Source organism: Mya arenaria, chromosome 1 (genome assembly GCF_026914265.1).
Source record: "Mya arenaria isolate MELC-2E11 chromosome 1, ASM2691426v1".
NCBI lineage: Eukaryota > Metazoa > Mollusca > Bivalvia > Myida > Myidae > Mya > Mya arenaria.
In genome coordinates this window covers 57491437-57518208 of record NC_069122.1, presented here as the reverse complement: position 1 = coordinate 57518208, position 26772 = coordinate 57491437, and the positions used below count along the sequence as shown (strand labels likewise).

The following is a 26772-nucleotide window of genomic DNA, read 5'->3' as shown; positions in this document are numbered from 1 at the left end:
AATTCTAGTCCGAAATGGTGCATTTTTGGTGTACTTCATTACTTATTTATCCTTTATTGAAATAAAAAGTAAACTTGGACGACTTACATGCCGCTAGTGACAATCAGCCTCAGGGTCAGCGACAACCCTCATTGACTACTTGTTCATCAGCTGTAAAATCCGATAAGAGTGCAAAAACAGTCAATGTAGTATGAAAAGTGGTTCAGGAATATTACTACGCCTTTTTTCCAGGGAAAAAACGCCAATACGTATGTTGCGAAATAAATGAATAAATGCACGACAATTTGTGAGATGTTGTAAATTACCTCAATATTATGGAAAGATCATACTAGCGATATTCCGCGCTTAAGTATTTAATCAATATATCATGTTGAAGTAGTTTTATTAAGAATAATACTGTTGGCATTTGGTTACGTTAAACTAAATACCAAGTTTCTTTTCTTTGAGCAATGTATTAAGCATATTTTGCAATATCGATAATGAGTAAATACTTCATACCCATTTAAAAGGGAGGTTTAGAGCAGTCAGCGACCTTAAATGCATAAAAGACTTGCTTATATCCGATAAAGACATACCGCACTCTTATAAGCTTGTTTAAATGTGAAATAAAATACATAGGAGAAGGGATTAATTTTTTAATCCAATAAATGTACAGCAATTTAATATATTAAGACATGAATATTTGGAATAGGCTTTAACACGAGCGAAACTGAGGACTTATTATAATTTAACATAAGAAGTGCAAAGGTTAGTAGTTTTTGTTTCTCATTTATTTAAGAACTATGCTGGTATTATAATTCGTAGTTCTTTAATGATAATCTACTGATTCAAATATGTTAACACGTCTATTAATTTAATAAAAGATGAAGTCTATAGTATGCCAGATCGAATACGGGTGAAATGAGCTATGCGCAATTTTCTGTTCGTAGTTTATGTGATCAATGAAGGAAATATGTTTTTTTAATAAATATTCCCGTAGCAAGGTTGGGTATATCAGTGTTTTCATGTAAAACATACAAAATTAAGGCGTTAAACTACAAGGCCTACCTCGGTGACATCGCACATGTATGACAAAACACAAAGTTCTTATAATTAGAATATTTACAAATAAGCTTGTCATTTCACTGCGAAATAAGCGATAATATTCGAACTTGATGCCCTGTGATCCCATATGAGTTTTGTAAGGCTACTGCAGATTGCTAATAAGTTGTAATTAGAATTGATGAATGAACATGCGTGAAATATCATAGTTAGCAACTCAACTATATCTTATTTCAATTAAAGAAGGTGAATTCCTCTACTCTTGTATATGATATGGAGACAGTATAGGCACCCCAAATTCACACAATTCTACATCGGATGCTTTAAGTTATGAGAAGATTGTAACACTACATAGTGTAGTATGCAAAAGTATATTATATATTTACCAATTTTTACCAATTAACTTTCAGTGCAAATCCCGAGTTTTTATAACTTAAGATATTGTGATGTACGTGTGGTCTGTCAGTGTGGTGTGTACATTGTGTGTCTCGCGGTCAATGTATGTCAGTGTGGTGTGTACATTGTGTGCCCTGCGGCCAATGTATGTCCGTGTGGTGTGTACATTGTGTGCCCTGCGGTCAATGTATGTCAGTGTGGTGTGTACATTGTGTACCTCGCGGCCAATGTATGTCAGTGTACATGAAACAGGGTATGTGTTAAAAGTGTGGCTACCAGGCTTTTTCCTGTAGCTTCTAGCGAATCATTTATCTTGAAAAGAAATAAGACATCTGATCATCTGTATGTCTATATGCTTTGAAATCTCCATGGAATACTTTGAAATAACAACAGTGTTCGTAGGTCATAACACGGGGAGGGAAAACCTCTTTACGACTTCAATAACAGAGATGGATACTAATCAATGAAACTATCTGGATCATTGAACTAGTGAGAATGTGTTAAAAAAGATAACTTCAGTATGGAGTCAGTCTCTTGGAAACACATTAAAATGTATACTCACATTTCAAAAGTTTTATATTCGGTTTAACAAGAACTAAACGATTGTGCATTCAATGAAATGAGCCTGGAATTATATTATGCCCCAGTGAGATGTGAATCGCTTTGTTACAGTTTATCGTAAACACATAACTTTCTTATCACTCTGAGTATGCAATTTCAAAACAATGTTATTCATTTAAAGAAAGAAAGAATAAAATACCTTGATTGTACCGTTTTTGATTAATATTTACTGAAAGGAAGAATACAAGACAAGCTTATGGGAAAGATATAAGCTAGAGTCTATCAAATCCTTCAGAAATGTATTAGTTTTCTGCAATAGAATTACGCTCATACCTTAACCTTGGAACAACTTGATTTAATGAAGTAACATAATTCTGCCCTCAGAGTAAGGCCATGTCGAGCTGATTGATTGTGTAGCCCGATCGGGTGGGTAGCTTTGAAGTCTTTAAAATAAAAAATAAATCATTTACCAAAATAAATTTAGTAAAGACAAATGGTTTGTTTTCTCGAGCCTTAACTTTAACATAACAGTAACCAGAGTCAACAAAGTAGGTCATACAAGCGAGATATCAATTTGTCTAGGTGTATGAATCTGCAAATGTTTCTTGTTTTTATTTATGATTTTGATTGGGTTAAATCTGCTTTAAATTCGAGGGCATTTGTTGCAAATTATTGCCTTCTGACGCAATTTACCACGTGGTATAGACACATTGATTATGTTTGTAGATAATTGCATAATTGCAACTCATTGTAAAATACTGATTTATATATATATATATATATATATATATATATATATATATATATATATATATATATATATATATATATATATATATATATATATATTCAAAGACTTGGAAGAATCTATGTTGCAAGATTAGAAAAAAAATGACTTGACCGTTAAGATAAATTATGTTTATTATAATAAATGTACCGCTTCAAGAGTCGCTGATAAACTTTGATCACGCTGCATTTTGAAACATAATTACTGGTTATAAGATATCGTGCCTTAATGTCGTATATCAGCTGTATATTAATGTAGAGGTGGTATCTGCACCTATACGTATTGAAACTGGTCGGTATGAAGGTTTACTTCAACAAAAACGTTGTTACCCTTTCTGTCGCCAAAGAAATGTAATACGAGATGACGTTCATGCAATATCTAATTGTACTTCGTATGCCCCTCTTTGAAAATGTGTATTATTTAATCCACATTTCATGAACCATGGTGTCAATGATCGATACGATTACCTTTCACAAATTATAGATTGGCTAGAAGAATAGCCAACGGATGTTGTTGTTTTATACTGTTAAGAAGTATATGTTTTTTATACTATGAATGAAGAGAGCATGTTGATATGTATCACAAGAAACGCAGTATATATTGTACGATTACCATGAACATCTTAAAGCCTCAGTGCCACTTATAATTTAGACTGTGATATGCAAATAACGTAATGACAGTGCGCGCGCTCAATTTATATTATGTTTTCGGTTGAGTTGCATTGTATTGCGATAAACACAATTTCTTATCATTCTAGGTGTAAAAATGTCAAAAAGGTTAATAAAAGTTGTTTGGCTATAGATGCATACAAATTAATAAGTTTACATTACTAAAAAATAATGAGACTTTAATTGTTATTTCAGAACAAGCAGAGATGGCCAGTAAGCTCAACTGTTGCCAGGGGCTCATATTCTTGTTGATCATATGTGCAGTCGGTGTGCAAATCGTAGGGTTCGTCACTGAATACTGGCTCGTGGGGTCTGTGGACAACAATAGCACAGGTATGAGACCCAAACATTATCGAACGAACTTCATCCAATAAAAGGCCTCCAGCCCATATAACATGTTACAATGCAAATCATATACTAGTATAACAAAATACATATATGAAACTAAATCTTGGGTAACAAAGTTATGTGTTATATATAGCTTAAATGAGTTTATGAACGTAAAGAGCAGTAGACTTAAGATGTGTAACAAACCCAAACTGCATTGTGCATCCAACAACAGCATAACAAGAACTAACCTTGGCCAACAGTGTTGACTTTTAAGAAAAACAGATAATGTTCGGCAAATGTTCATAAAGTCGCCTAGTAACTCATGGTTTAAATAATATTTCGTATATGAATTCGTGCACATGTATTAGATTAAAAGTGTTCATGATTTTTGGAACAGAAACAAACGGCTTTTTTATATTATAGTATAATGATAAGGAACTCGTGTTAATACCATTTTTTTCAATTTCAGATACTTATGTTAGAAACGTGAATGTTGGATTGTTCAAAGAAACAATTGAGTTCAGTAATGGAACGATCATCGAACAAGGTAAGGCTCCTTTAAAATAAGGTGTGACACAATATAGGTAATACTATACGTATTGCGTTTTGATTCGGGGTGTTATATATGACCCCCGCGGATTTTTGCACACATCTGCAATAATGTACAAGAGTCACAGGAGTCGTCTGCGACCTCTCTGACCTGATCATAGTGCAATACCTTTATTATATACTGAACAGGCACGTCGTCGGCATTCAAAGAATGGTGCGGCTACATTATTTATATTAATGTAAAGGTCCGTCGTTTTAAAGCGTTCTAGAGCAGGACAGTTTTAAGATTAAGGATGTGGCTATCGGGTATATATCCGACTTAAGAAAAGATCATTATTTAGAACGGTATTGTAGGTCTAACGCAGAAAATAAAACGGCTTTTTGGTTTAAGTCAATTAAAAGACTCGTTAATACATGATAAATTTAATTGTCGTATGTACAATGTATTTTGATATATGAATTACATTTCACCGTGTTATTGAATCTCATTTAAATCAGAATTAAATGAACCTCAATGATAAAAAGAATAGATACGTAGTTAAATCGCATTTGCCAGATGTATGTTTTCAATTTGAACTGAAAGTCTCATAGGTTTTCATTCACAGTGCCTATTAACAAGATTGAATCTTGCTTATCCATTCGCTTTACAGCAGTAATTCCCAACTCGACATTGCTAGTAGTTGACATCGATTGAACCTCCAGTCACCTTAGAGAGATTAATATCCACAAAATGTAGAACAAACAAACAACAACAATTATTTGATCAGGGTCAATAGCTTTTCAATTAAATATATTGATGTTTTATATTGCTAAGATATTATCTTTGAAATGATTTTAATGAAGCGCTATACTTGTATAATACACAATATTTTATATATTTGACACCTGTTTTACATAATACTTAGCTATCTTACATATTATACACATATTTGATATATTATACACGTATTGTATATATTACACAAATATTTTATACATAATACACCCATGTTACCTATATTATATATTATACACCTATTTTATATATTTTACACCTATTTTATATATTTAACACCTATTTTATATATTATACACCTATCTTATATATTTAACACCAATTTTATATATTATACACATATTTTATATATTTAACACCTATTTTATATATTTAACACCTATTTTATATATTTTACACCTATTTTATATATTATACACCTATCTTATATATTATACACCAATATTATATATTATACACATATTTTATATATTTTACAACTATTTTATATATTTAACACCTATTTTATATATTATACACCTATCTTATATATTTAACACCAATTTTATATATCATACACCTATCTTATATATTATACACCTAGTTTTATATATTTTACAACTATTTTATATATTAAACACCTATCTTATACACCTATCGTTTCCCTTCTACTTCCAGCCGTTCATAAATTGATGTCTTTATATACACTGCCGTTTACATTTGATAAGACAATGCCATGTATATATTGAGAGCCTTCCACATTGCACTTTGCATTGTGGAAGGCCCTTAATCTATGGCATAATTGTATTATCAAATTTGCTTTAACATATCGAAATTTAAATTTCATTTAGTCTTGGCGTAGGGTTTAGCTATCGTTCATATTTTGAATGTTATGAACTATATGACAAGCTAGCGTCGCGATCGTCTTGATATGTTCCATTAAATTTAAAATATAAACGATAACAAATGTGCAGTTTTACCTTTTTTGTCACGAACGCAATTGAAATTGATCATGTAGCGCGGATTTATTGTACCCATATCAAGGCGTCTGGGCATTTTATAAGAAATAATTTTCAAATTTCAAGCACACTACAGCGATTTCATTGTCGAAGAAAGTGGTGAAACTGTAAAGAATTTTGCAAACGTTAAACATAAATCGTTTTAATATTGTTATTGTTATGGTGTCATAATGAATTGAGAACATTTTACGATTGAACATTAATCGGAGATATGTTGAAATTTGGTTTGCAATACAAGTCAAGACACAATAAAGCCATAGCGGCGTCAACAGACGATTATTTATTAAAATAGAAGAAGGGGGCGAAGAAGCACGATGTTGTAAATAAAATAAATACGACAAGGGGTGGCGGGGTGGGGTGTGTGGTGGGGGGGGGGTATTATCTGATGCTGTTTTATATATAGGCCGATACAAACAGATCTAACAGACATGTAGGTGAACAATTGTACCGGCCCAAATATCACGAAAATACTTAAGTCAAATCTCAGTCTCAGTCTCAATTCATTTCATAGAGTATGTTGATTAACGCCTTCAGTCGAGATTCCAATTATTTGAAGCATATAACGAATTTATGTGGAAAATTGAATAGAGATTGAGATTTGACTTGAGTATGTTTCTGATATTTTGGGGCCTGTTATATGGACAATGCTTTTTTAGTCTAGAACTCTGTAACCAGGAATTTCTAGAAACAAATATTATCATGCTTTAGACAGGGGTCAAACGTAATTTATTTTTGCGGAATCTTAAGTGAGGCCGGGAAATGTAAGATGCAGAACAAAATGGCGGTTTGTTAAAGTATTTTGATGTTGTCAGGGGATATTTTGACCGGGTAAGTAAGTTTATATCACTTTCATCGCAATATAAATACATGTACCCGGAGACCAGACGTGTAAGCTTCGCTCTGTTTAAACCTATGTTTTAGAGGGCTTAACAAAAAAGTTGTTCAATGTATAAGCTGAACGATTGCTTGTTTACAAAGTGAAAATAGAAAATTGCGTGACTTAAAACTGTGTGTCTGAGAGACACGTCTGGCCCCCGGGTAGGTGTATTTATATTGCGATATAAGTAATATAAGCATAAAAAATACGTTGGACCTCCTGTTATAGTGTGGATGGGTTATTGCTGCTCTATGGCCATATAGCTAGCTGGTACCAGGTGATAGGTTTAGAAGGACTAAACAGAACGCAAGATGCGTTACAAAACCACTGTATTTGAATGGAGAATACGAATGCTATACTTCGGATGTATATTATATGATGGGATCACTCACCAAGAAAGTTATCAATACAATATTGGGGTATTAACAAGTATGTCTCTTAATGTGTTGCTATAACGACAGCTGTAGCCGTGCTATTAAGGCGCAATCGGACGCAATTAAGACGGACTTGGTCGTCTGTGAACGCTGCAACCTCCAGATATCGGACACAATTGTGCATGTTATTAGCGAATGCAAATCGACAGCCTTATTGAGGTCTCAACTACTGAGCGACAGTTTGTTTTGTGGCAGTGACTTTGTATCAGGGTTATTGAACTTGAGCCAAACTATGTTTGCGATAAGGCTCATGGGTGCTCCGATACAGCCATTACTTGAAGATGACGCGAATATGACATTCTTACTGATATCATTTCAATACATCTCCAAATGTGTTCATGGAGTTTAAGTTGAATATGACACATATGTGACTCAATGAAGAGTACATGTGGTAGACTAATCACCCTAATTGGGCACATGTTGTACATATTTGTAATGCTCCATTATAATTTTGAATATTGACTTTTCTATGTGTATATAAAATGCATATCTCCTGCAAGGAGGAAATAAAGATATTGAATTGAATTGAATTGAATTGAAGTATGTCTCTTAATGTGTTGCTATAACGACAGCTGTAGCCGTGCTATTAAGGCGCAACATGATGTGTATAAAAAAGGTTTTCTATAAAAAAAAGTTTGTTAATTACCTAGTTAGAAACCGTCAATTGAGAGTAAGCCAGATGTCACCGCGTACACGATATCATCTCAAGGCTGTATCGCGTTTACATTTCAGGGCTATTATGGCGATAGCGATAATGCCTGGGTGTTTCGCTCTAACATTTCAGGGTTATTATGGCGATAATACCTGGGTGTTTCGCGCTAACATTTGAGGGCTATTATGGCGATAATACCTGGGTGTTTCGCGCTTACATTTGAGGGCTATTATGGCGATAATACCTGGGTGTTTCGCGCTTACATTTGAGGGCTATTATGGCGATAATACCTGGGTGTTTCGCGCTAACATTTGAGGGCTATTATGGCGATAATACCTGGGTGTTTCGCGCTTACATTTGAGGGCTATTATGGCGTTAATACCTGGGTGTTTCGCTCTTACATTTGAGGGCTATTATGGCTATAATACCTGGGTGTTTCGCGCTAACATTTGAGGGCTATTATGGCGACAATACCTGGGTGTTTCGCGCTAACATTTGAGGGCTATTATGGCTATAATACCTGGGTGTTTCGCGCTAACATTTGAGGGCTATTATGGCTATAATACCTGGGTGTTTCGCGCTTACATTTGAGGGCTATTATGGCTATAATACCTGGGTGTTTCGCGCTTACATTTGAGGGCTATTATGGCGATAATACCTGGGTGTTTCGCGCTAACATTTGAGGGCTATTATGGCTATAATACCTGGGTGTTTCGCGCTAACATTTGAGGGCTATTATGGCTATAATACCTGGGTGTTTCGCGCTAACATTTGAGGGCTATTATGGCTATAATACCTGGGTGTTTCGCGCTTACATTTGAGGGCTATTATGGCGATAATACCTGGGTGTTTCGCGCTTACATTTGAGGGCTATTATGGCTATAATACCTGGGTGTTTCGCGCTAACATTTGAGGGCTATTATGGCTATAATACCTGGGTGTTTCGCGCTTACATTTGAGGGCTATTATGGCGATAATACCTGGGTGTTTCGCGCTTACATTTGAGGGCTATTATGGCTATAATACCTGGGTGTTTCGCGCTTACATTTGAGGGCTATTATGGCGATAATACCTGGGTGTTTCGCGCTTACATTTGAGGGCTATTATGGCGACAATACCTGGGTGTTTCGCGCTAACATTTGAGGGCTATTATGGCGACAATACCTGGGTGTTTCGCGCTTACATTTGAGGGCTATTATGGCGACAATACCTGGGTGTTTCGCGCTTACATTTGAGGGCTATTATGGCGATAATACCTGGGTGTTTCGCGCTAACATTTGAGGGCTATTATGGCGATAATACCTGGGTGTTTCGCGCTTACATTTGAGGGCTATTATGGCGATAATACCTGGGTGTTTCGCGCTAACATTTGAGGGCTATTATGGCGACAATACCTGGGTGTTTCGCGCTTACATTTGAGGGCTATTATGGCTATAATACCTGGGTGTTTCGCGCTTACATTTGAGGGCTATTATGGCGATAATACCTGGGTGTTTCGCGCTAACATTTGAGGGCTATTATGGCGACAATACCTGGGTGTTTCGCGCTAACATTTGAGGGCTATTATGGCGATAATACCTGGGTGTTTCGCTCTAACATTTGAGGGCTATTATGGCTATAATACCTGGGTGTTTCGCGCTTACATTTGAGGGTTATTATGGCGATAATACCTGGGTGTTTCGCGCTTACATTTGAGGGTTATTATGGCGATAATACCTGGGTGTTTCGCGCTAACATTTGAGGGCTATTATGGCGATAATACCTGGGTGTTTCGCGCTAACATTTGAGGGCTATTATGGCGATAATACCTGGGTGTTTCGCGCTAACATTTGAGGGCTATTATGGCGACAATACCTGGGTGTTTCGCGCTTACATTTGAGGGCTATTATGGCGATAGCGATAATACCTGGGTGTTTCGCGCTAACATTTGAGGGCTATTATGGCTATAATACCTGGGTGTTTCGCGCTAACATTTGAGGGCTATTATGGCGATAATACCTGGGTGTTTCGCGCTAACATTTGAGGGCTATTATGGCGATAATACCTGGGTGTTTCGCGCTAACATTTGAGGGCTATTATGGCGATAATACCTGGGTGTTTCGCGCTAACATTTGAGGGCTATTATGGCGACAATACCTGGGTGTTTCGCGCTTACATTTGAGGGCTATTATGGCGATAGCGATAATACCTGGGTGTTTCGCGCTAACATTTGAGGGCTATTATGGCTATAATACCTGGGTGTTTCGCGCTTACATTTGAGGGCTATTATGGCGACAATACCTGGGTGTTTCGCGCTTACATTTGAGGGCTATTATGGCGATAATACCTGGGTGTTTCGCGCTAACATTTGAGGGCTATTATGGCGACAATACCTGGGTGTTTCGCGCTTACATTTGAGGGCTATTATGGCTATAATACCTGGGTGTTTCGCGCTTACATTTGAGGGCTATTATGGCGATAATACCTGGGTGTTTCGCGCTTACATTTGAGGGCTATTATGGCTATAATACCTGGGTGTTTCGCGCTAACATTTGAGGGCTATTATGGCTATAATACCTGGGTGTTTCGCGCTTACATTTGAGGGCTATTATGGCGATAATACCTGGGTGTTTCGCGCTTACATTTGAGGGCTATTATGGCGATAATACCTGGGTGTTTCGCGCTAACATTTGAGGGCTATTATGGCGATAATACCTGGGTGTTTCGCGCTAACATTTGAGGGCTATTATGGCGATAATACCTGGGTGTTTCGCGCTTACATTTGAGGGCTATTATGGCGATAATACCTGGGTGTTTCGCGCTTACATTTGAGGGCTATTATGGCGATAATACCTGGGTGTTTCGCGCTAACATTTGAGGGCTATTATGGCTATAATACCTGGGTGTTTCGCGCTTACATTTGAGGGCTATTATGGCGATAATACCTGGGTGTTTCGCGCTTACATTTGAGGGCTATTATGGCGATAATACCTGGGTGTTTCGCGCTAACATTTGAGGGCTATTATGGCGATAATACCTGGGTGTTTCGCGCTTACATTTGAGGGCTATTATGGCGATAATACCTGGGTGTTTCGCGCTTACATTTGAGGGCTATTATGGCGATAATACCTGGGTGTTTCGCGCTTACATTTGAGGGCTATTATGGCGATAATACCTGGGTGTTTCGCGCTTACATTTGAGGGCTATTATGGCGATAATACCTGGGTGTTTCGCGCTAACATTTGAGGGCTATTATGGCGATAATACCTGGGTGTTTCGCGCTTACATTTGAGGGCTATTATGGCGATAATACCTGGGTGTTTCGCGCTTACATTTGAGGGCTATTATGGCGATAATACCTGGGTGTTTCGCGCTAACATTTGAGGGCTATTATGGCGATAATACCTGGGTGTTTTGCGCTAACATTTGAGGGCTATTATGGCGATAATACCTGGGTGTTTCGCGCTAACATTTGAGGGTTATTATGGCTATAATACCTGGGTGTTTCGCGCTTACATTTGAGGGTTATTATGGCGATAGCGATAATACCTGGGTGTTTCGCGCTAACATTTGAGGGTTATTATGGCTATAATACCTGGGTGTTTCGCGCTAACATTTGAGGGTTATTATGGCGATAATACCTGGGTGTTTCGCGCTAACATTTGAGGGTTATTATGGCGATAATACCTGGTGTTTCGCGCTTACATTCTATTTCAGGCTTTCAGTTAGGCTTATTCAAAAAATTATGTATGCATTTAATACTTCGCCGAGAACATCAAATTTATAACTGCAAGCTAAGCTTTTCAGAATTAAAAGCCATTAGAATTGCAAGGACAATTTAAGTGCAGTAAGGCGTAAGTCGTGTAAAACATGAACAGACTCTAACCTCATGGTATATATTTCAATCCGATATTAACGCCTACTGGTATGCATAAAGAACTGTATATAACTTGTTGAATATTATGAAGGGAACGCCACAGAATAAAAGTGGGTTTGTAGAACCAAAACACAACATTTCAAAACCTACTTTGCATGACGGTTTAAAATTTAATACTTAGCAAGCCTAATACATTTCTCGTTTTATTCACACGTACATGTTGACTCAGTTCACGACTGAAGATTTAAACAGAACTCTGGTTCAGATTTTGTTCAGATTTTGTATTTATATCTCAGATTCTAGCCTGAACGTGAAAGAGGAGCAGTACATATATTTAGCTGTGGCGGGTTGCAGTGCTCTGGTCTGCCTTGTTCTCGTGTTCAAAGCAGTTCATGTCCTGGTTGGAATAGCTTCTTTTGTCCTATTGACGCTTATGTTTGTTGGTAGGTGAATCACCTTAATACTATATAGAGGATAGTCGTTTGTTTCAGTGTCAAATATATTTCGTCAAATATATTTCACCGAGTGAGCACCAAAATCAACATTTAATTTTTAAACACAATATATTTTACAACGATTGTGAAGAAAGTTATGATAACTTATACTATGTCACGATGTTGCGCGAGAATGTGGTCTTGTTTTGTGGTGGAAACCGGAGTGCCCGGAGAAAACCCACTTGTCCGGCTTGGTGACCACTAACCAAACTCACGTGCACCAAGGCCAGGAATCGAACACGGGTCGCCTTGGTAAGAAGCGAGTGCGCTAACCACTGCGCTAACCGGACAACCAGATCAATATTTGCTATAGGTGTTCGCGAAATTGAAAGTAAAAGCCGGATAACATTAATTACAACATAGTGTGAACTTTCGAAGTTATTGTTTCACTGTTCACTGACATTTCACTAATTAATCTCGTTAAACCACCGAAAAGCTTATTATTATATCAAATATTGATTTGTATTAATTGTTCACAAATCCAAGTATCTTTCTCGTGTGAGACTATTTCTACAAATCTGTTTGATATAATTTACGACATCATTCAATATCTAAGGAGATACTTTATGTTTTATAAATTATTAACTCTTAATAGTTCATGAACGCGTGATTTAGCATTGCTTTAATGTTATACTCTTTTTTTATATTTCAGCCGTGTTTTACACATTTGAACGTATGTCTGATAAAAAGGGTGAGTTAAAAGAGTACAACTCTTCCTGGCCAACGCTTGAATTCAGCTGGTCCTTTGCTCTTATGGCTGGGGGACTGATATTAAACTTAGTATCAAGCGCCATCTTTCTCACAATATTGTTGATAAAAGGGGAAAGAAAAGCATCTAGATCCACAAAAGGACTAGGACCCTCATCTGCCAAAATGGACAAAGGTATTTCTGGTGATAAAGTTCCGATTATAAGTGTAATATCTCACGAGAATGAAGCCTTTAACAACGATGATGCATTCGGAAATGGGAGCAATTATGGCAACACAGACACTCAGGAATATGATGTGATCTCCGGGAATACTTCATTGGGATTTGCCGGGCCAGTTGACGCGGAAATTGTGCAGGAAAGGAGCAAGGTGGACTCAGATCCGACTCGACACAATTACATGAACGATGATGGTGCGTGTGCCAAGGTTAATATCAACTCCGACGGAAAAGGCAAAATGCAAGCCAATCAGTCGAGTATAGAAAACGAAGTTGAACCAGATTTTTATAACATTGCATCACAGCATACTGACATAGTTACGGATCTAGACGCAGACTCATATAACGAAAATGGGCCATATGAGATACTTGATATACAAGCTCATATTGACGACGAAGACTACACGAGTATACGACTTTAGTCAATGTTATTTTATATTTATAGTTTTTACATAGTAATCAGTGACTTCGTAATTCCGTGATATTAGTTCTAGTAATCTCAAGTTTAACTATGTGTTAAAGTGTGTGTAAACATTATTTTGTTTTTGTTTTTTAAGTCCTAGACAAACTATATAATTGATACTATTTTTCTATCGTTTAGGTTAATCGTTAATTCATAAATTGTTAACAATTCTTTTCCACAGTAAAATTTTATACAATCCTTATATTATGACCCATTGATAAATGTGAAAGCCGAATATCGGTAACAGTGTCGTTAGAAGTTATGTTTGAAAATGAGAAGACACGTCTTAAGATGCATAACAATTGTCAAAAAGAATTCAGGTAAATAAAAATTGGTTTTCATTTATTATAATAGCTTTATATATATGCTTGTACCAAATCTAACAGGTGCATGTAACAAGGTGCTAAGATTCAGGTAGTGTGTTCATTGCGAAACTGTCTTTCCATTAACAACTTCAAATGTGTTTATGAACTCTATCCTTGATTTAAGAAAAAGTGATTTTTTTGAAAAGAAATTAGTAGTTTATAAAAACTGTTCATTTTTGTAAGAGGTAACAGTTGAAAACCAATATTTATGGGGTAACAGTTGAGAACCAATATGTATGGGGAAACAGTTGAAAACCAATATGTATGGGGTAACAGTTAAAAACCAATATGTAAGGAGTAACAGTTGAAAACTAATATGTATGGGGTAACAGTTGAAAACCAATATGTATGGGGTAACAGTTGAAACCCAATATGTATGGGGTAACAGTTGAAAACCAATATGTAAGAGGAAACAGTTGAAAACTAATATGTATGGGGTAACAGTTCAAAACCACTATGTAAGAGGTAACAGTTGAAAACCAATATGTATGGGGTAACAGTTGAAAACCAATATGTATGGGTAACAGTTGAAAACCAATATATATGGGGTAACAGTTGAAAACCAATATGTATGGGGTAACAGTTGAAAACCAATATGTATGGGGTAACAGTTCAAAACCAATATGTATGGGGTAACAGTTGAAAACCAATATGTAAGAGGTAACAGTTGAAAACCAATATGTATGGGGTAACAGTTGAAAACCAATATGCATGGGGTAACAGTTGAAAACCAATATGTATGGGGTAACAGTTAAAAACCAATATGCATGGGGTAAAAGTTGAAAACCAATATGTATGGGGTAACAGTTCAAAACCAATATGTATGGGGTAACAGTTGAAACCCAATATGTATGGGGTAACAGTTCAAAACCAATATGTATGGGGTAACAGTTGAAAACTAATATGTATGGGGTAACAGTTGAAAACCAATATGTATGGGGTAACAGTTGAAAACCAATATATATGGGGTAACAGTTGAAAACCAATATGTGAGAGGTAACAGTTGAAAACCAATATGTATGGGGTAACAGTTGAAACCAATATGCATGAGGTAACAGTTGAAAACCAATATGTATGGGGTAACAGTTGAAAACCAATATGCATGGGGTAACAGTTGAAAACCAATATGCATGGGGTAACAGTTCAAAACCAATATGTATGGGGTAACAGTTGAAACCCAATATGCATGGGGTAACAGTTGAAAACCAATATGTATGGGTAACAGTTGAAAACTAATATGATGGGGGAACAGTTGAAAACCAATATGTATGGGGTAACAGTTGAAAACTAATATGTATGGGGTAACAGTTGAAAACCAATATGTATGGGGTAACAGTTCAAAACCAATATGTATGGGGTAACAAATGAAAACCAATATGTATGGGGTAATAGTTGAAAACTAATATGTAAGAGGAAACAGTTGAAACCCAATATGTAGGAGGAAATAGTCAAATATATTATGTAAGGGTAACAGTAGAGAAAACTGATGTTAGGGGTATTATAACTTGAGTTGTATTTGAATACTATTTTATACCGTAAAACCTTATATAAGGATATGTTCAATTTGTTTTGATGTTGGTTTTTCTTTTATATTTTAATAAACAGCAGAGCGGATTAACGTAAATATAATTGTTACAATAGTTAATGCAACAAATAAGGGACAGACCCAGAAACATTAAACACCTTTTGCCAACTATGATGAACCTGAGGGAACACCTTCTTGAAAACCACATTGAAATCAAATGGAAACATTTCTATGATACCAGATAATTAATGATGCAAAGGTAACCACAACAACATTATATGGTATTTAAGCTATTAACATCTAACTAATGCTACATCCACAACAACATTATATGGTATTTTAGCTATTAACATCTAACTAATGCTACATCCACAACAACATAATATGGTATTTAAGCTATTAACATCTAACTCATGCTACAACCACAACAACATTATATGGTATTTTAGCTATTCCCATCTAACTCATGCTACAACCACAACAACAATATATGGTATTTTAGCTATTACCATCTAACTCATGCTACAACCACAACAACATTATATGGTATCTAAGCTATTACCATCTAACTCATGCTACTACCACAACATTATATGGTATTTTAGCTATTACCATCTAACTCATGCTACAACCACAACAACATTATATGGTATCTAAGCTATTACCATCTAACTCATGCTACATCCACAACAACATTATATGGTATTTTAGCTATTACCATCTAACTCATGCTTCTACCACAACAACATCATATAGTGTTTTAGCTATTACCAACTAACTCATGCTACACCAACAACAACATAATATGGTATTTTAGCTATTACCATCTAACTCATGCTACACCAACAACAACATTATATGGTATTTTAGCTAATACCATCTAACCCATGCTACATCCACAACAACATTATATGGTATTTTAGCTATTACCATCTAACCCATGCTACATCCACAACAACATTATATGGTATTTTAGCTATTACCATCTAACTCATGCTACAACCACAACAACATTATATGGTATCTAAGCTATTACCATCTAACTCATGCTACTACCACAACATTATATGGTATTTTAGCTACATGTATTATCATCTAACTCATTCTACAATCACAACATTATATTGTGTTTAAGCTATTACCATCTTACTCATACTACAATCATAACATCTTATGGTATTTTAGCTACATCATATGGTATTTTAGCTACATGTATTTCCATCTAACTCATGCTACAATCACAACATCATATGGTGTTTTAAGCTTTAACCATCTACTCATGCTACAATGACAACCTCATATGGTGTTTTAAGCTTTTACCATCTAACTCATGCTACAACCAAAACTACACCATATGGTATTTTTGCTATTACCATCTAACTCATGCTACAACCACAACTACACCATATGGTATTTTTGCTATTACCATCTAACTCATGATACAACCAAAACTACACCATATGGTATTTTTGCTATTACCATCTAACTCATGCTACAACCACAACTACACCATATGGTATTTTTGCTATTACCATCTAACTCATGATACAACCACAACTACACCATATGGTATTTTTGCTATTACCATCTAACTCGTGCTACAACCACAACTACACCATATGGTATTTTTGCTATTACCATCTAACTCGTGCTACAACCACAACTACACCATATGGTATTTTTGCTATTACCATCTAACTCATGCTACAACCACAACTACACCATATGGTATTTTTGCTATTACCATCTAACTCATGCTACAACCACAACTACACCATATGGTATTTTTGCTATTACCATCTAACTCATGATACAACCACAACTACATCATATGGTGTTATTTGCATTTCTATATTACTCATTTTACAATGGAAACTACAGCAATACCATATGGTAATTTGATGTCATAATATAAGGATATGAATTGCTATATGCAATTCATTATCAATTTTACAAATTTCTCCGAAGTAATGTATCTGGCTAGCGCAGTGGTTAGCGCAATCGCTCCCCATAAAAAATCTTGGGTTCAATTTCCGACACGGGCATATGTGAGCTTGGTTTGTGGCTACCAATCTGTTCAAGTGTCCACACAATAACAAAGACCCTATACCTTCGCGCAACATCGTTCCAACGAGAGTAACTTAGTTGCTTAAGTGAATTAACCTGGTAACTTTCTTTACAATCGTTTTAAAGTAAAGATAGCTTAAAGCAATATGAATATTTATTATTTAGTCAGTGTGTTATAAGCATAACCAAACGAAAACAATTAATTCAAAAGAACTATAAATAAGTTAGACATACGAATAATGCAAAAATATGTATTACGTGGATAATGAAGACGAGATTGGGAAGAAAGCTTTTATTAGTATGATATGGCTCGCTTCTATCAGACCTTGAAACTTGTTTGAATATAATGATTGTGATTAGGGTAGACGAAGACAGTGAGATACCTCATGAAATTCCTTTGTTGAACAATATACTCATGAAAATGCTTCGTTGAACAACATACTGGAATGTACTGTGAAGTATACAGTGAATGGCCTTGAGATTAAGGGGTAGGGTGAGAGTGGAAGAAGAGATCAGTATTACCCGCGGACGCCGCGTGGTAGAATCAGGAACTCAGTCACTATGAAGATGCACAAGCTCAGAGTATGTTGTTTAGGCGGATGAATGTTTGAACCATCCATCTTGAAGATGAAAGAGTGCATCTGGTTCGTGGCTTAGTTTTAACCAAAGAGTTGGAATCGAAGAGACACAAGCCTAACAAAAGGTAACCCTTCAAGCTCGACTAACTGGCTAGGTAGAAGAAGTAGTAAATGTCTTCAATTTCCTCACACTGGCAATAGCCTACAATATGTTTGAAAAACTAGCACTCATTGAAACTGTTGCAATGCATGCATACCATGCATGGTAGCCATTCGACCTCCAATCTACGTGTTGGAAACAATATGGTATAGAGTTATGGTTTTGTCTGAAAGCTTGCAAAGATAGAGCAGACCAACCATTTTCTGGGGCGAAGAAATCAAAGAAGTTGTAGATGGAAAAACGATTTAAATAAGTAACTGTATACTTCCAAAGAAGAGTCCCTAGCATGATGATACTAAGGCTTGCTGAAAGGGTTAAGCTGAAGTAGTAACATTATCTTCTCTTTTTGGGGGGGGGGGGGGGGGTAGAGGGCTTCCAGGCTCGTCTCTGTAGTTTCCACTGTAGTTTTGCGGAATATTTCTTCTAAATAGCAAAACAAGACGACAAGGGCATGTTTATTGAAGTTAATGCTTTGACGAGGTTTTTTTATGAATTATTTATACGAAAGGATAAAAGATGCCAGAGTATACAAGCAATTGTCTCGTAACAATCTCCTTTCTTTGAAAGCAATTATGTTTCCATGGTAATTTGAACCTGCAGTAACATGTAACATGATGTCTGACATTTACATAGTCAGTTTCTATTTGAAATTGATATTGAAGAGAACAATCAATGTAGAAATTAATGACTATTTGATGTGAATTGAATGGAGACATGAAACATACGCGAATTAAAGGTTTTATGTTACATGAATAAAGATAGAAGTCATAAACCCCACTGTAATGTTGTTCAATGGCGCAAGGACTTTAACTAAAATGATGAATAACAAGAACACATCATGGTATTATGTCCGATCGACAAAGATATACTACCATGTCAAATGGACATAATACAAAGTTAATAAGACATCATAAAAAGTCAGTTAGACAAAATCCCTTATCAATCAGACAAGTCAACAGGTAATCTGACATGTTGATTTTCGATTAGACATATAACATAACGTTTTTTGACATGAAAAGACAAAAAGGAACTATACGTCGGTTGGACATAATAACACGTATATCTGACATAATAACAGGTCGGTCCGACATAATAACATGTCGTTTATACATAATAACACGTCAGTTAGACATAATAACATGTCGGTTATACATAATAACACGTCGGTCTGACATAATAACATCATCTAAACATGTCGGTTATACATAATAACATGTCGGTTATACATAATAACTCGTCGGTCTGACATAATAACATCATCTAAACATGTCGGTTATACATAATAACATGTCGGTTATACATAATAACACGTCGGTTAGACATAATAACATGTCGGTTATACATAATAACACGTCGGTTAGACATAATAACATGTCGGTTATACATAATAACACGTATATCTGACATAATAACAGGTCGGTCCGACATAATAACATGTCGGTTATACATAATAACACGTCAGTTAGACATAATAACATGTCGGTTATACATAATAACACGTCGGTCTGACATAATAACATCATCTAAACATGTCGGTTATACATAATAACACGTCGGTTAGACATAATGACATGTAAGTAAGACATAATCACACGTCGGTTAGATATAATGACATGCTAGTAAGCCATAATCACACGTCGGTTAGATATAATGACATGCTAGTAAGCCATAATCACACGTCGGTTAGATATAATGACATGCTAGTAAGCCATAATCACACGTCGGTTAGATATAATGACATGTAAGTAAGCCATAATCACACGTCAGTTAGATATAATGACATGCTAGTAAGACATAATCACACGTCGGTTAGATATAATGACATGCTAGTAAGACATAATCACACGTCGGTTAGATATAATGACATGCTAGTAAGACATAATCACACGTCGGTTAGACATAATGACATGCTAGTAAGACATAATCACACGTCGGTTAGATATAATGACATGCTAGTAAGACATAATCACACGTCGGTTAGATATAATGACATGTAAGTAAGCCATAATCACACGTCGGTTAGATATAATGACATGTAAGTAAGCCATAATCACACGTCGGTTAGATATAATGACATGCTAGTAAGACATAATCACACGTCGGTTAGATATAATGACATGCTAGTAAGACATAATCACACGTCGGTTAGATATAATGACATGATAGTAAGACATAATCACACGTCGGTTAGATATAATGACATGATAGTAAGACATAATCACACGTCGGTTAGATATAATGACATGTAAGTAAGCCATAATCACACGTCGGTTAGATATAATGACATGCTAGTAAGACATAATCACACGTCGGTTAGATATAATGACATGCTAGTAAGACATAATCACACGTCGGTTAGATATAATGACATGCTAGTAAGACATAATCACACGTCGGTTAGATATAATGACATGCTAGTAAGACATAATCACACGTCGGTTAGATATAATGACATGCTAGTAAGACATAATCACACGTCGGTTAGATATAATGACATGCTAGTAAGACATAATCACACGTCGGTTAGATATAATGACATGCTAGTAAGACATAATCACACGTCGGTTAGATATAATGACATGCTAGTAAGACATAATCACACGTCGGTTAGATATAATGACATGCTAGTAAGACATAATCACACGTCGGTTAGATATAATGACATGTAAGTAAGACATATTCACACGTCGGTTAGATATAATGACATGTAAGTAAGCCATAATCACACGTCGGTTAGATAAAATGACATGTAAGTAAGCCATAATCACACGTCGGTTAGATATAATGACATGTAAGTAAGACATAATCACACGTCGGTTAGATATAATGACATGCTAGTAAGACATAATCACACGTCGGTTAGATATAATGACATGCTAGTAAGACATAATCACACGTCGGTTAGATATAATGACATGCTAGTAAGACATAATCACACGTCGGTTAGATATAATGACATGTAAGTAAGACATAATCACACGTCGGTTAGATATAATGACATGCTAGTAAGACATAATCACACGTCGGTTAGATATAATGACATGTAAGTAAGACATATTCACACGTCGGTTAGATATAATGACATGTAAGTAAGCCATAATCACACGTCGGTTAGATAAAATGACATGTAAGTAAGCCATAATCACACGTCGGTTAGATATAATGACATGTAAGTAAGACATAATCACACGTCGGTTAGATATAATGACATGCTAGTAAGACATAATCACACGTCGGTTAGATATAATGACATGCTAGTAAGACATAATCACACGTCGGTTAGATATAATGACATGCTAGTAAGACATAATCACACGTCGGTTAGATATAATGACATGTAAGTAAGACATAATCACACGTCGGTTAGATATAATGACATGCTAGTAAGCCATAATCACACGTCGGATAGATATAATGACATGCTAGTAAGCCATAATCACACGTCGGTTATATATAATGACATGCTAGTAAGCCATAATCACACGTCGGTTAGATATAATGACATGTAAGTAAGACATAATCACACGTCGGTTAGATATAATGACATGCTAGTAAGACATAATCACACGTCGGTTAGACATAATGACATGCTAGTAAGACATAATCACACGTCGGTTAGACATAATGACATGCTAGTAAGACATAATCACACGTCGGTTAGATATAATGACATGTAAGTAAGACATAATCACACGTCGGTTAGATATAATGACATGCTAGTAAGCCATAATCACACGTCGGATAGATATAATGACATGCTAGTAAGACATAATCACACGTCGGTTATATATAATGACATGCTAGTAAGCCATAATCACACGTCGGTTAGATATAATGACATGTAAGTAAGACATAATCACACGTCGGTTAGATATAATGACATGCTAGTAAGACATAATCACACGTCGGTTAGATATAATGACATGCTAGTAAGACATAATCACACGTCAGTTAGATATAATGACATGCTAGTAAGGCATAATCACACGTCAGTTAGATATAATGACATGCTAGTAAGGCATAATCACACGTCGGTTAGATATAATGACATGCTAGTAAGCCATAATCACACGTCAGTTAGATATAATGACATGCTAGTAAGACATAATCACACGTCGGTTATATATAATGACATGCTAGTAAGCCATAATCACACGTCGGTTAGATATAATGACATGCTAGTAAGACATAATCACACGTCGGTTAGATATAATGACATGCTAGTAAGACATAATCACACGTCGGTTAGATATAATGACATGCTAGTAAGACATAATCACACGTCGGTTAGATATAATGACATGCTAGTAAGACATAATCACACGTCGGTTAGATATAATGACATGCTAGTAAGCCATAATCACACGTCGGTTAGACATAATGACATGCTAGTAAGCCATAATCACACGTCGGTTAGACATAATGACATGCTAGTAAGACATAATCACACGTCGGTTAGATATAATGACATGCTAGTAAGACATAATCACACGTCGGTTAGATATAATGACATGCTAGTAAGGCATAATCACACGTCGGTTAGATATAATGACATGCTAGTAAGCCATAATCACACGTCAGTTAGATATAATGACATGCTAGTAAGACATAATCACACGTCGGTTAGATATAATGACATGCTAGTAAGCCATAATCACACGTCAGTTAGATATAATGACATGCTAGTAAGACATAATCACACGTCGGTTATATATAATGACATGCTAGTAAGCCATAATCACACGTCGGTTAGATATAATGACATGCTAGTAAGCCATAATCACACGTCGGTTAGATATAATGACATGCTAGTAAGCCATAATCACACGTCGGTTATATATAATGACATGCTAGTAAGCCATAATCACACGTCGGTTAGATATAATGACATGCTAGTAAGCCATAATCACACGTCGGTTAGATATAATGACATGCTAGTAAGACATAATCACACGTCGGTTAGATATAATGACATGCTAGTAAGCCATAATCACACGTCGGTTAGATATAATGACATGCTAGTAAGCCATAATCACACGTCGGTTAGATATAATGACATGCTAGTAAGCCATAATCACACGTCGGTTAGATATAGTGACATGCTAGTAAGCCATAATCACACGTCGGTTAGATATAGTGACATGCTAGTAAGCCATAATCACACGTCGGTTAGATATAATGACATGCTAGTAAGCCATAACATGTAAGTAAGCCATAATCACACGTCGGTTAGATATAATGACATGCTAGTAAGCCATAATCACACGTCGGATAGATATAATGACATGCTAGTAAGCCATAATCACACGTCGGTTAGATATAATGACATGCTAGTAAGCCATAATCACACGTCGGTTATATATAATGACATGCTAGTAAGCCATAATCACACGTCGGTTAGATATAATGACATGCTAGTAAGACATAATCACACGTCGGTTAGATATAATGACATGCTAGTAAGACATAATCACACGTCGGTTAGATATAATGACATGCTAGTAAGACATAATCACACGTCGGTTATATATAATGACATGCAAGTAAGACATAATCACACGTCGGTTAGATATAATGACATGCTAGTAAGCCATAATCACACGTCGGTTAGATATAATGACATGCTCGTAAGCCATAATCACACGTCGGTTAGATATAATGACATGCTAGTAAGCCATAATCACACGTCGGTTAGATATAATGACATGCTAGTAAGCCATAATCACACGTCGGTTAGATATAATGACATGCTAGTAAGCCATAATCACACGTCGGTTAGATATAATGACATGCTAGTAAGACATAATCACACGTCGGTTAGATATAATGACATGTAAGTAAGCCATAATCACACGTCGGTTAGATATAATGACATGCTAGTAAGCCATAATCACACGTCGGTTAGATATAATGACATGCTAGTAAGCCATAATCACACGTCGGTTAGACATAATGACATGATAGTTAGCCATAATCACACGTCGGTTAGACATAATGACATGCTAGTAAGCCATAATCACACGTCGGTTAGATATAATGACATGCTAGTAAGCCATAATCACACGTCGGTTAGATATAATGACATGCTAGTAAGCCATAATCACACGTCGGTTAGATATAATGACATGCTAGTAAGCCATAATCACACGTCGGTTAGATATAATGACATGCTAGTAAGCCATAATCACACGTCGGTTAGATATAATGACATGCTAGTAAGCCATAATCACACGTCGGTTAGATATAATGACATGCTAGTAAGCCATAATCACACGTCGGTTAGATATAATGACATGCTAGTAAGCCATAATCACACGTCGGTTAGATATAATGACATGCTAGTAAGCCATAATCACACGTCGGTTAGATATAATGACATGCTAGTAAGCCATAATCACACGTCGGTTAGATATAATGACATGCTAGTAAGCCATAATCACACGTCGGTTAGATATAATGACATGCAAGTAAGCCATAATCACACGTCGGTTAGATATAATGACATGCAAGTAAGCCATAATCACACGTCGGTTAGATATAATGACATGCTAGTAAGCCATAATCACACGTCGGTTAGATATAATGACATGCTAGTAAGCCATAATCACACGTCGGTTAGACATAATGACATGCTGGTAAGCCATAATCACACGTCGGTTAGACATAATGACATGCTGGTAAGACATAATCACACGTCGGTTAGATATAATGACATGCTAGTAAGACATAATCACACGTCGGTTAGATATAATGACATGCTAGTAAGCCATAATCACACGTCGGTTAGATATAATGACATGCTAGTAAGACATAATCACACGTCGGTTAGATATAATGACATGCTAGTAAGACATAATCACACGTCGGTTAGATATAATGACATGCTAGTAAGACATAATCACACGTCGGTTAGATATAATGACATGCTAGTAAGACATAATCACACGTCGGTTAGATATAATGACATGCTAGTAAGACATAATCACACGTCGGTTAGACATAATGACATGCTAGTAAGACATAATCACACGTCGGTTAGATATAATGACATGCTAGTAAGCCATAATCACACGTCGGTTAGACATAATGACATGCTAGTAAGCCATAATCACACGTCGGTTAGACATAATGACATGCTAGTAAGCCATAATCACACGTCGGTTATATATAATGACATGCTAGTAAGCCATAATCACACGTCGGTTATATATAATGACATGCTAGTAAGCCATAATCACACGTCGGTTATATATAATGACATGCTAGTAAGACATAATCACACGTCGGTTAGACATAATGACATGCTAGTAAGACATAATCACACGTCGGTTAGACATAATGACATGCTAGTAAGACATAATCACACGTCGGTTAGACATAATGACATGCTAGTAAGCCATAATCACACGTCGGTTAGACATAATGACATGCTAGTAAGCCATAATCACACGTCGGTTAGACATAATGACATGCTAGTAAGCCATAATCACACGTCGGTTAGATATAATGACATGCTAGTAAGCCATAATCACACGTCGGTTAGATATAATGACATGCTAGTAAGCCATAATCACACGTCGGTTAGATATAATGACATGCTAGTAAGCCATAATCACACGTCGGTTAGATATAATGACATGCTAGTAAGCCATAATCACACGTCGGTTAGATATAATGACATGCTAGTAAGCCATAATCACACGTCGGTTAGATATAATGACATGCTAGTAAGCCATAATCACACGTCGGTTAGATATAATGACATGCTAGTAAGACATAATCACACGTCGGATAGATATAATGACATGCTAGTAAGCCATAATCACACGTCGGTTAGACATAATGACATGCTAGTAAGACATAATCACACGTCGGTTAGACATAATGACATGCTAGTAAGACATAATCACACGTCGGTTAGATATAATGACATGCTAGTAAGACATAATCACACGTCGGTTAGATATAATGACATGCTAGTAAGACATAATCACACGTCGGTTAGATATAATGACATGCTAGTAAGACATAATCACACGTCGGTTAGATATAATGACATGTAAGTAAGACATAATCACTCGTCGGTTAGATATAATGACATGCTAGTAAGACATAATCACACGTCGGTTAGATATAATGACATGCTAGTAAGACATAATCACACGTCGGATAGATATAATGACATGCTAGTAAGACATAATCACACGTCGGTTAGATATAATGACATGCTAGTAAGACATAATCACACGTCGGTTAGACATAATGACATGT

The 26772-nt window shown here is 36.1% G+C and overlaps 1 protein-coding gene across 1 annotated transcript; it reads left to right on the top strand.

Annotated features, from left to right (window-relative positions):
- The first annotated feature begins 555 nt into the window (after positions 1–555).
- Positions 556–14378, top strand: LOC128240616 (uncharacterized). The gene is made up of 5 exons (XM_052957315.1): positions 556–747; positions 3649–3786; positions 4253–4330; positions 12221–12367; positions 13071–14378. The coding sequence occupies exons 2-5, from the start codon at positions 3660–3662 to the stop codon at positions 13763–13765; spliced, it is 1047 nt and encodes a 348-aa protein (XP_052813275.1). The 5' UTR covers positions 556–747; positions 3649–3659; the 3' UTR covers positions 13766–14378.
- Positions 14379–26772: the final 12394 nt, after the last annotated feature.

Bases quoted from the DNA above. Each gene is read 5' to 3' on its own strand.
- LOC128240616 (XM_052957315.1), top strand. From the start codon at position 3,660: ATGGCCAGTAAGCTCAACTGTTGCCAGGGGCTCATATTCTTGTTGATC. The intron at 3,787-4,252 runs GTATGAGACCCA...TTTCAATTTCAG, and splicing joins TGTGGACAACAATAGCACAG to ATACTTATGTTAGAAACGTG. The intron at 4,331-12,220 runs GTAAGGCTCCTT...TTTATATCTCAG, and splicing joins TGGAACGATCATCGAACAAG to ATTCTAGCCTGAACGTGAAA.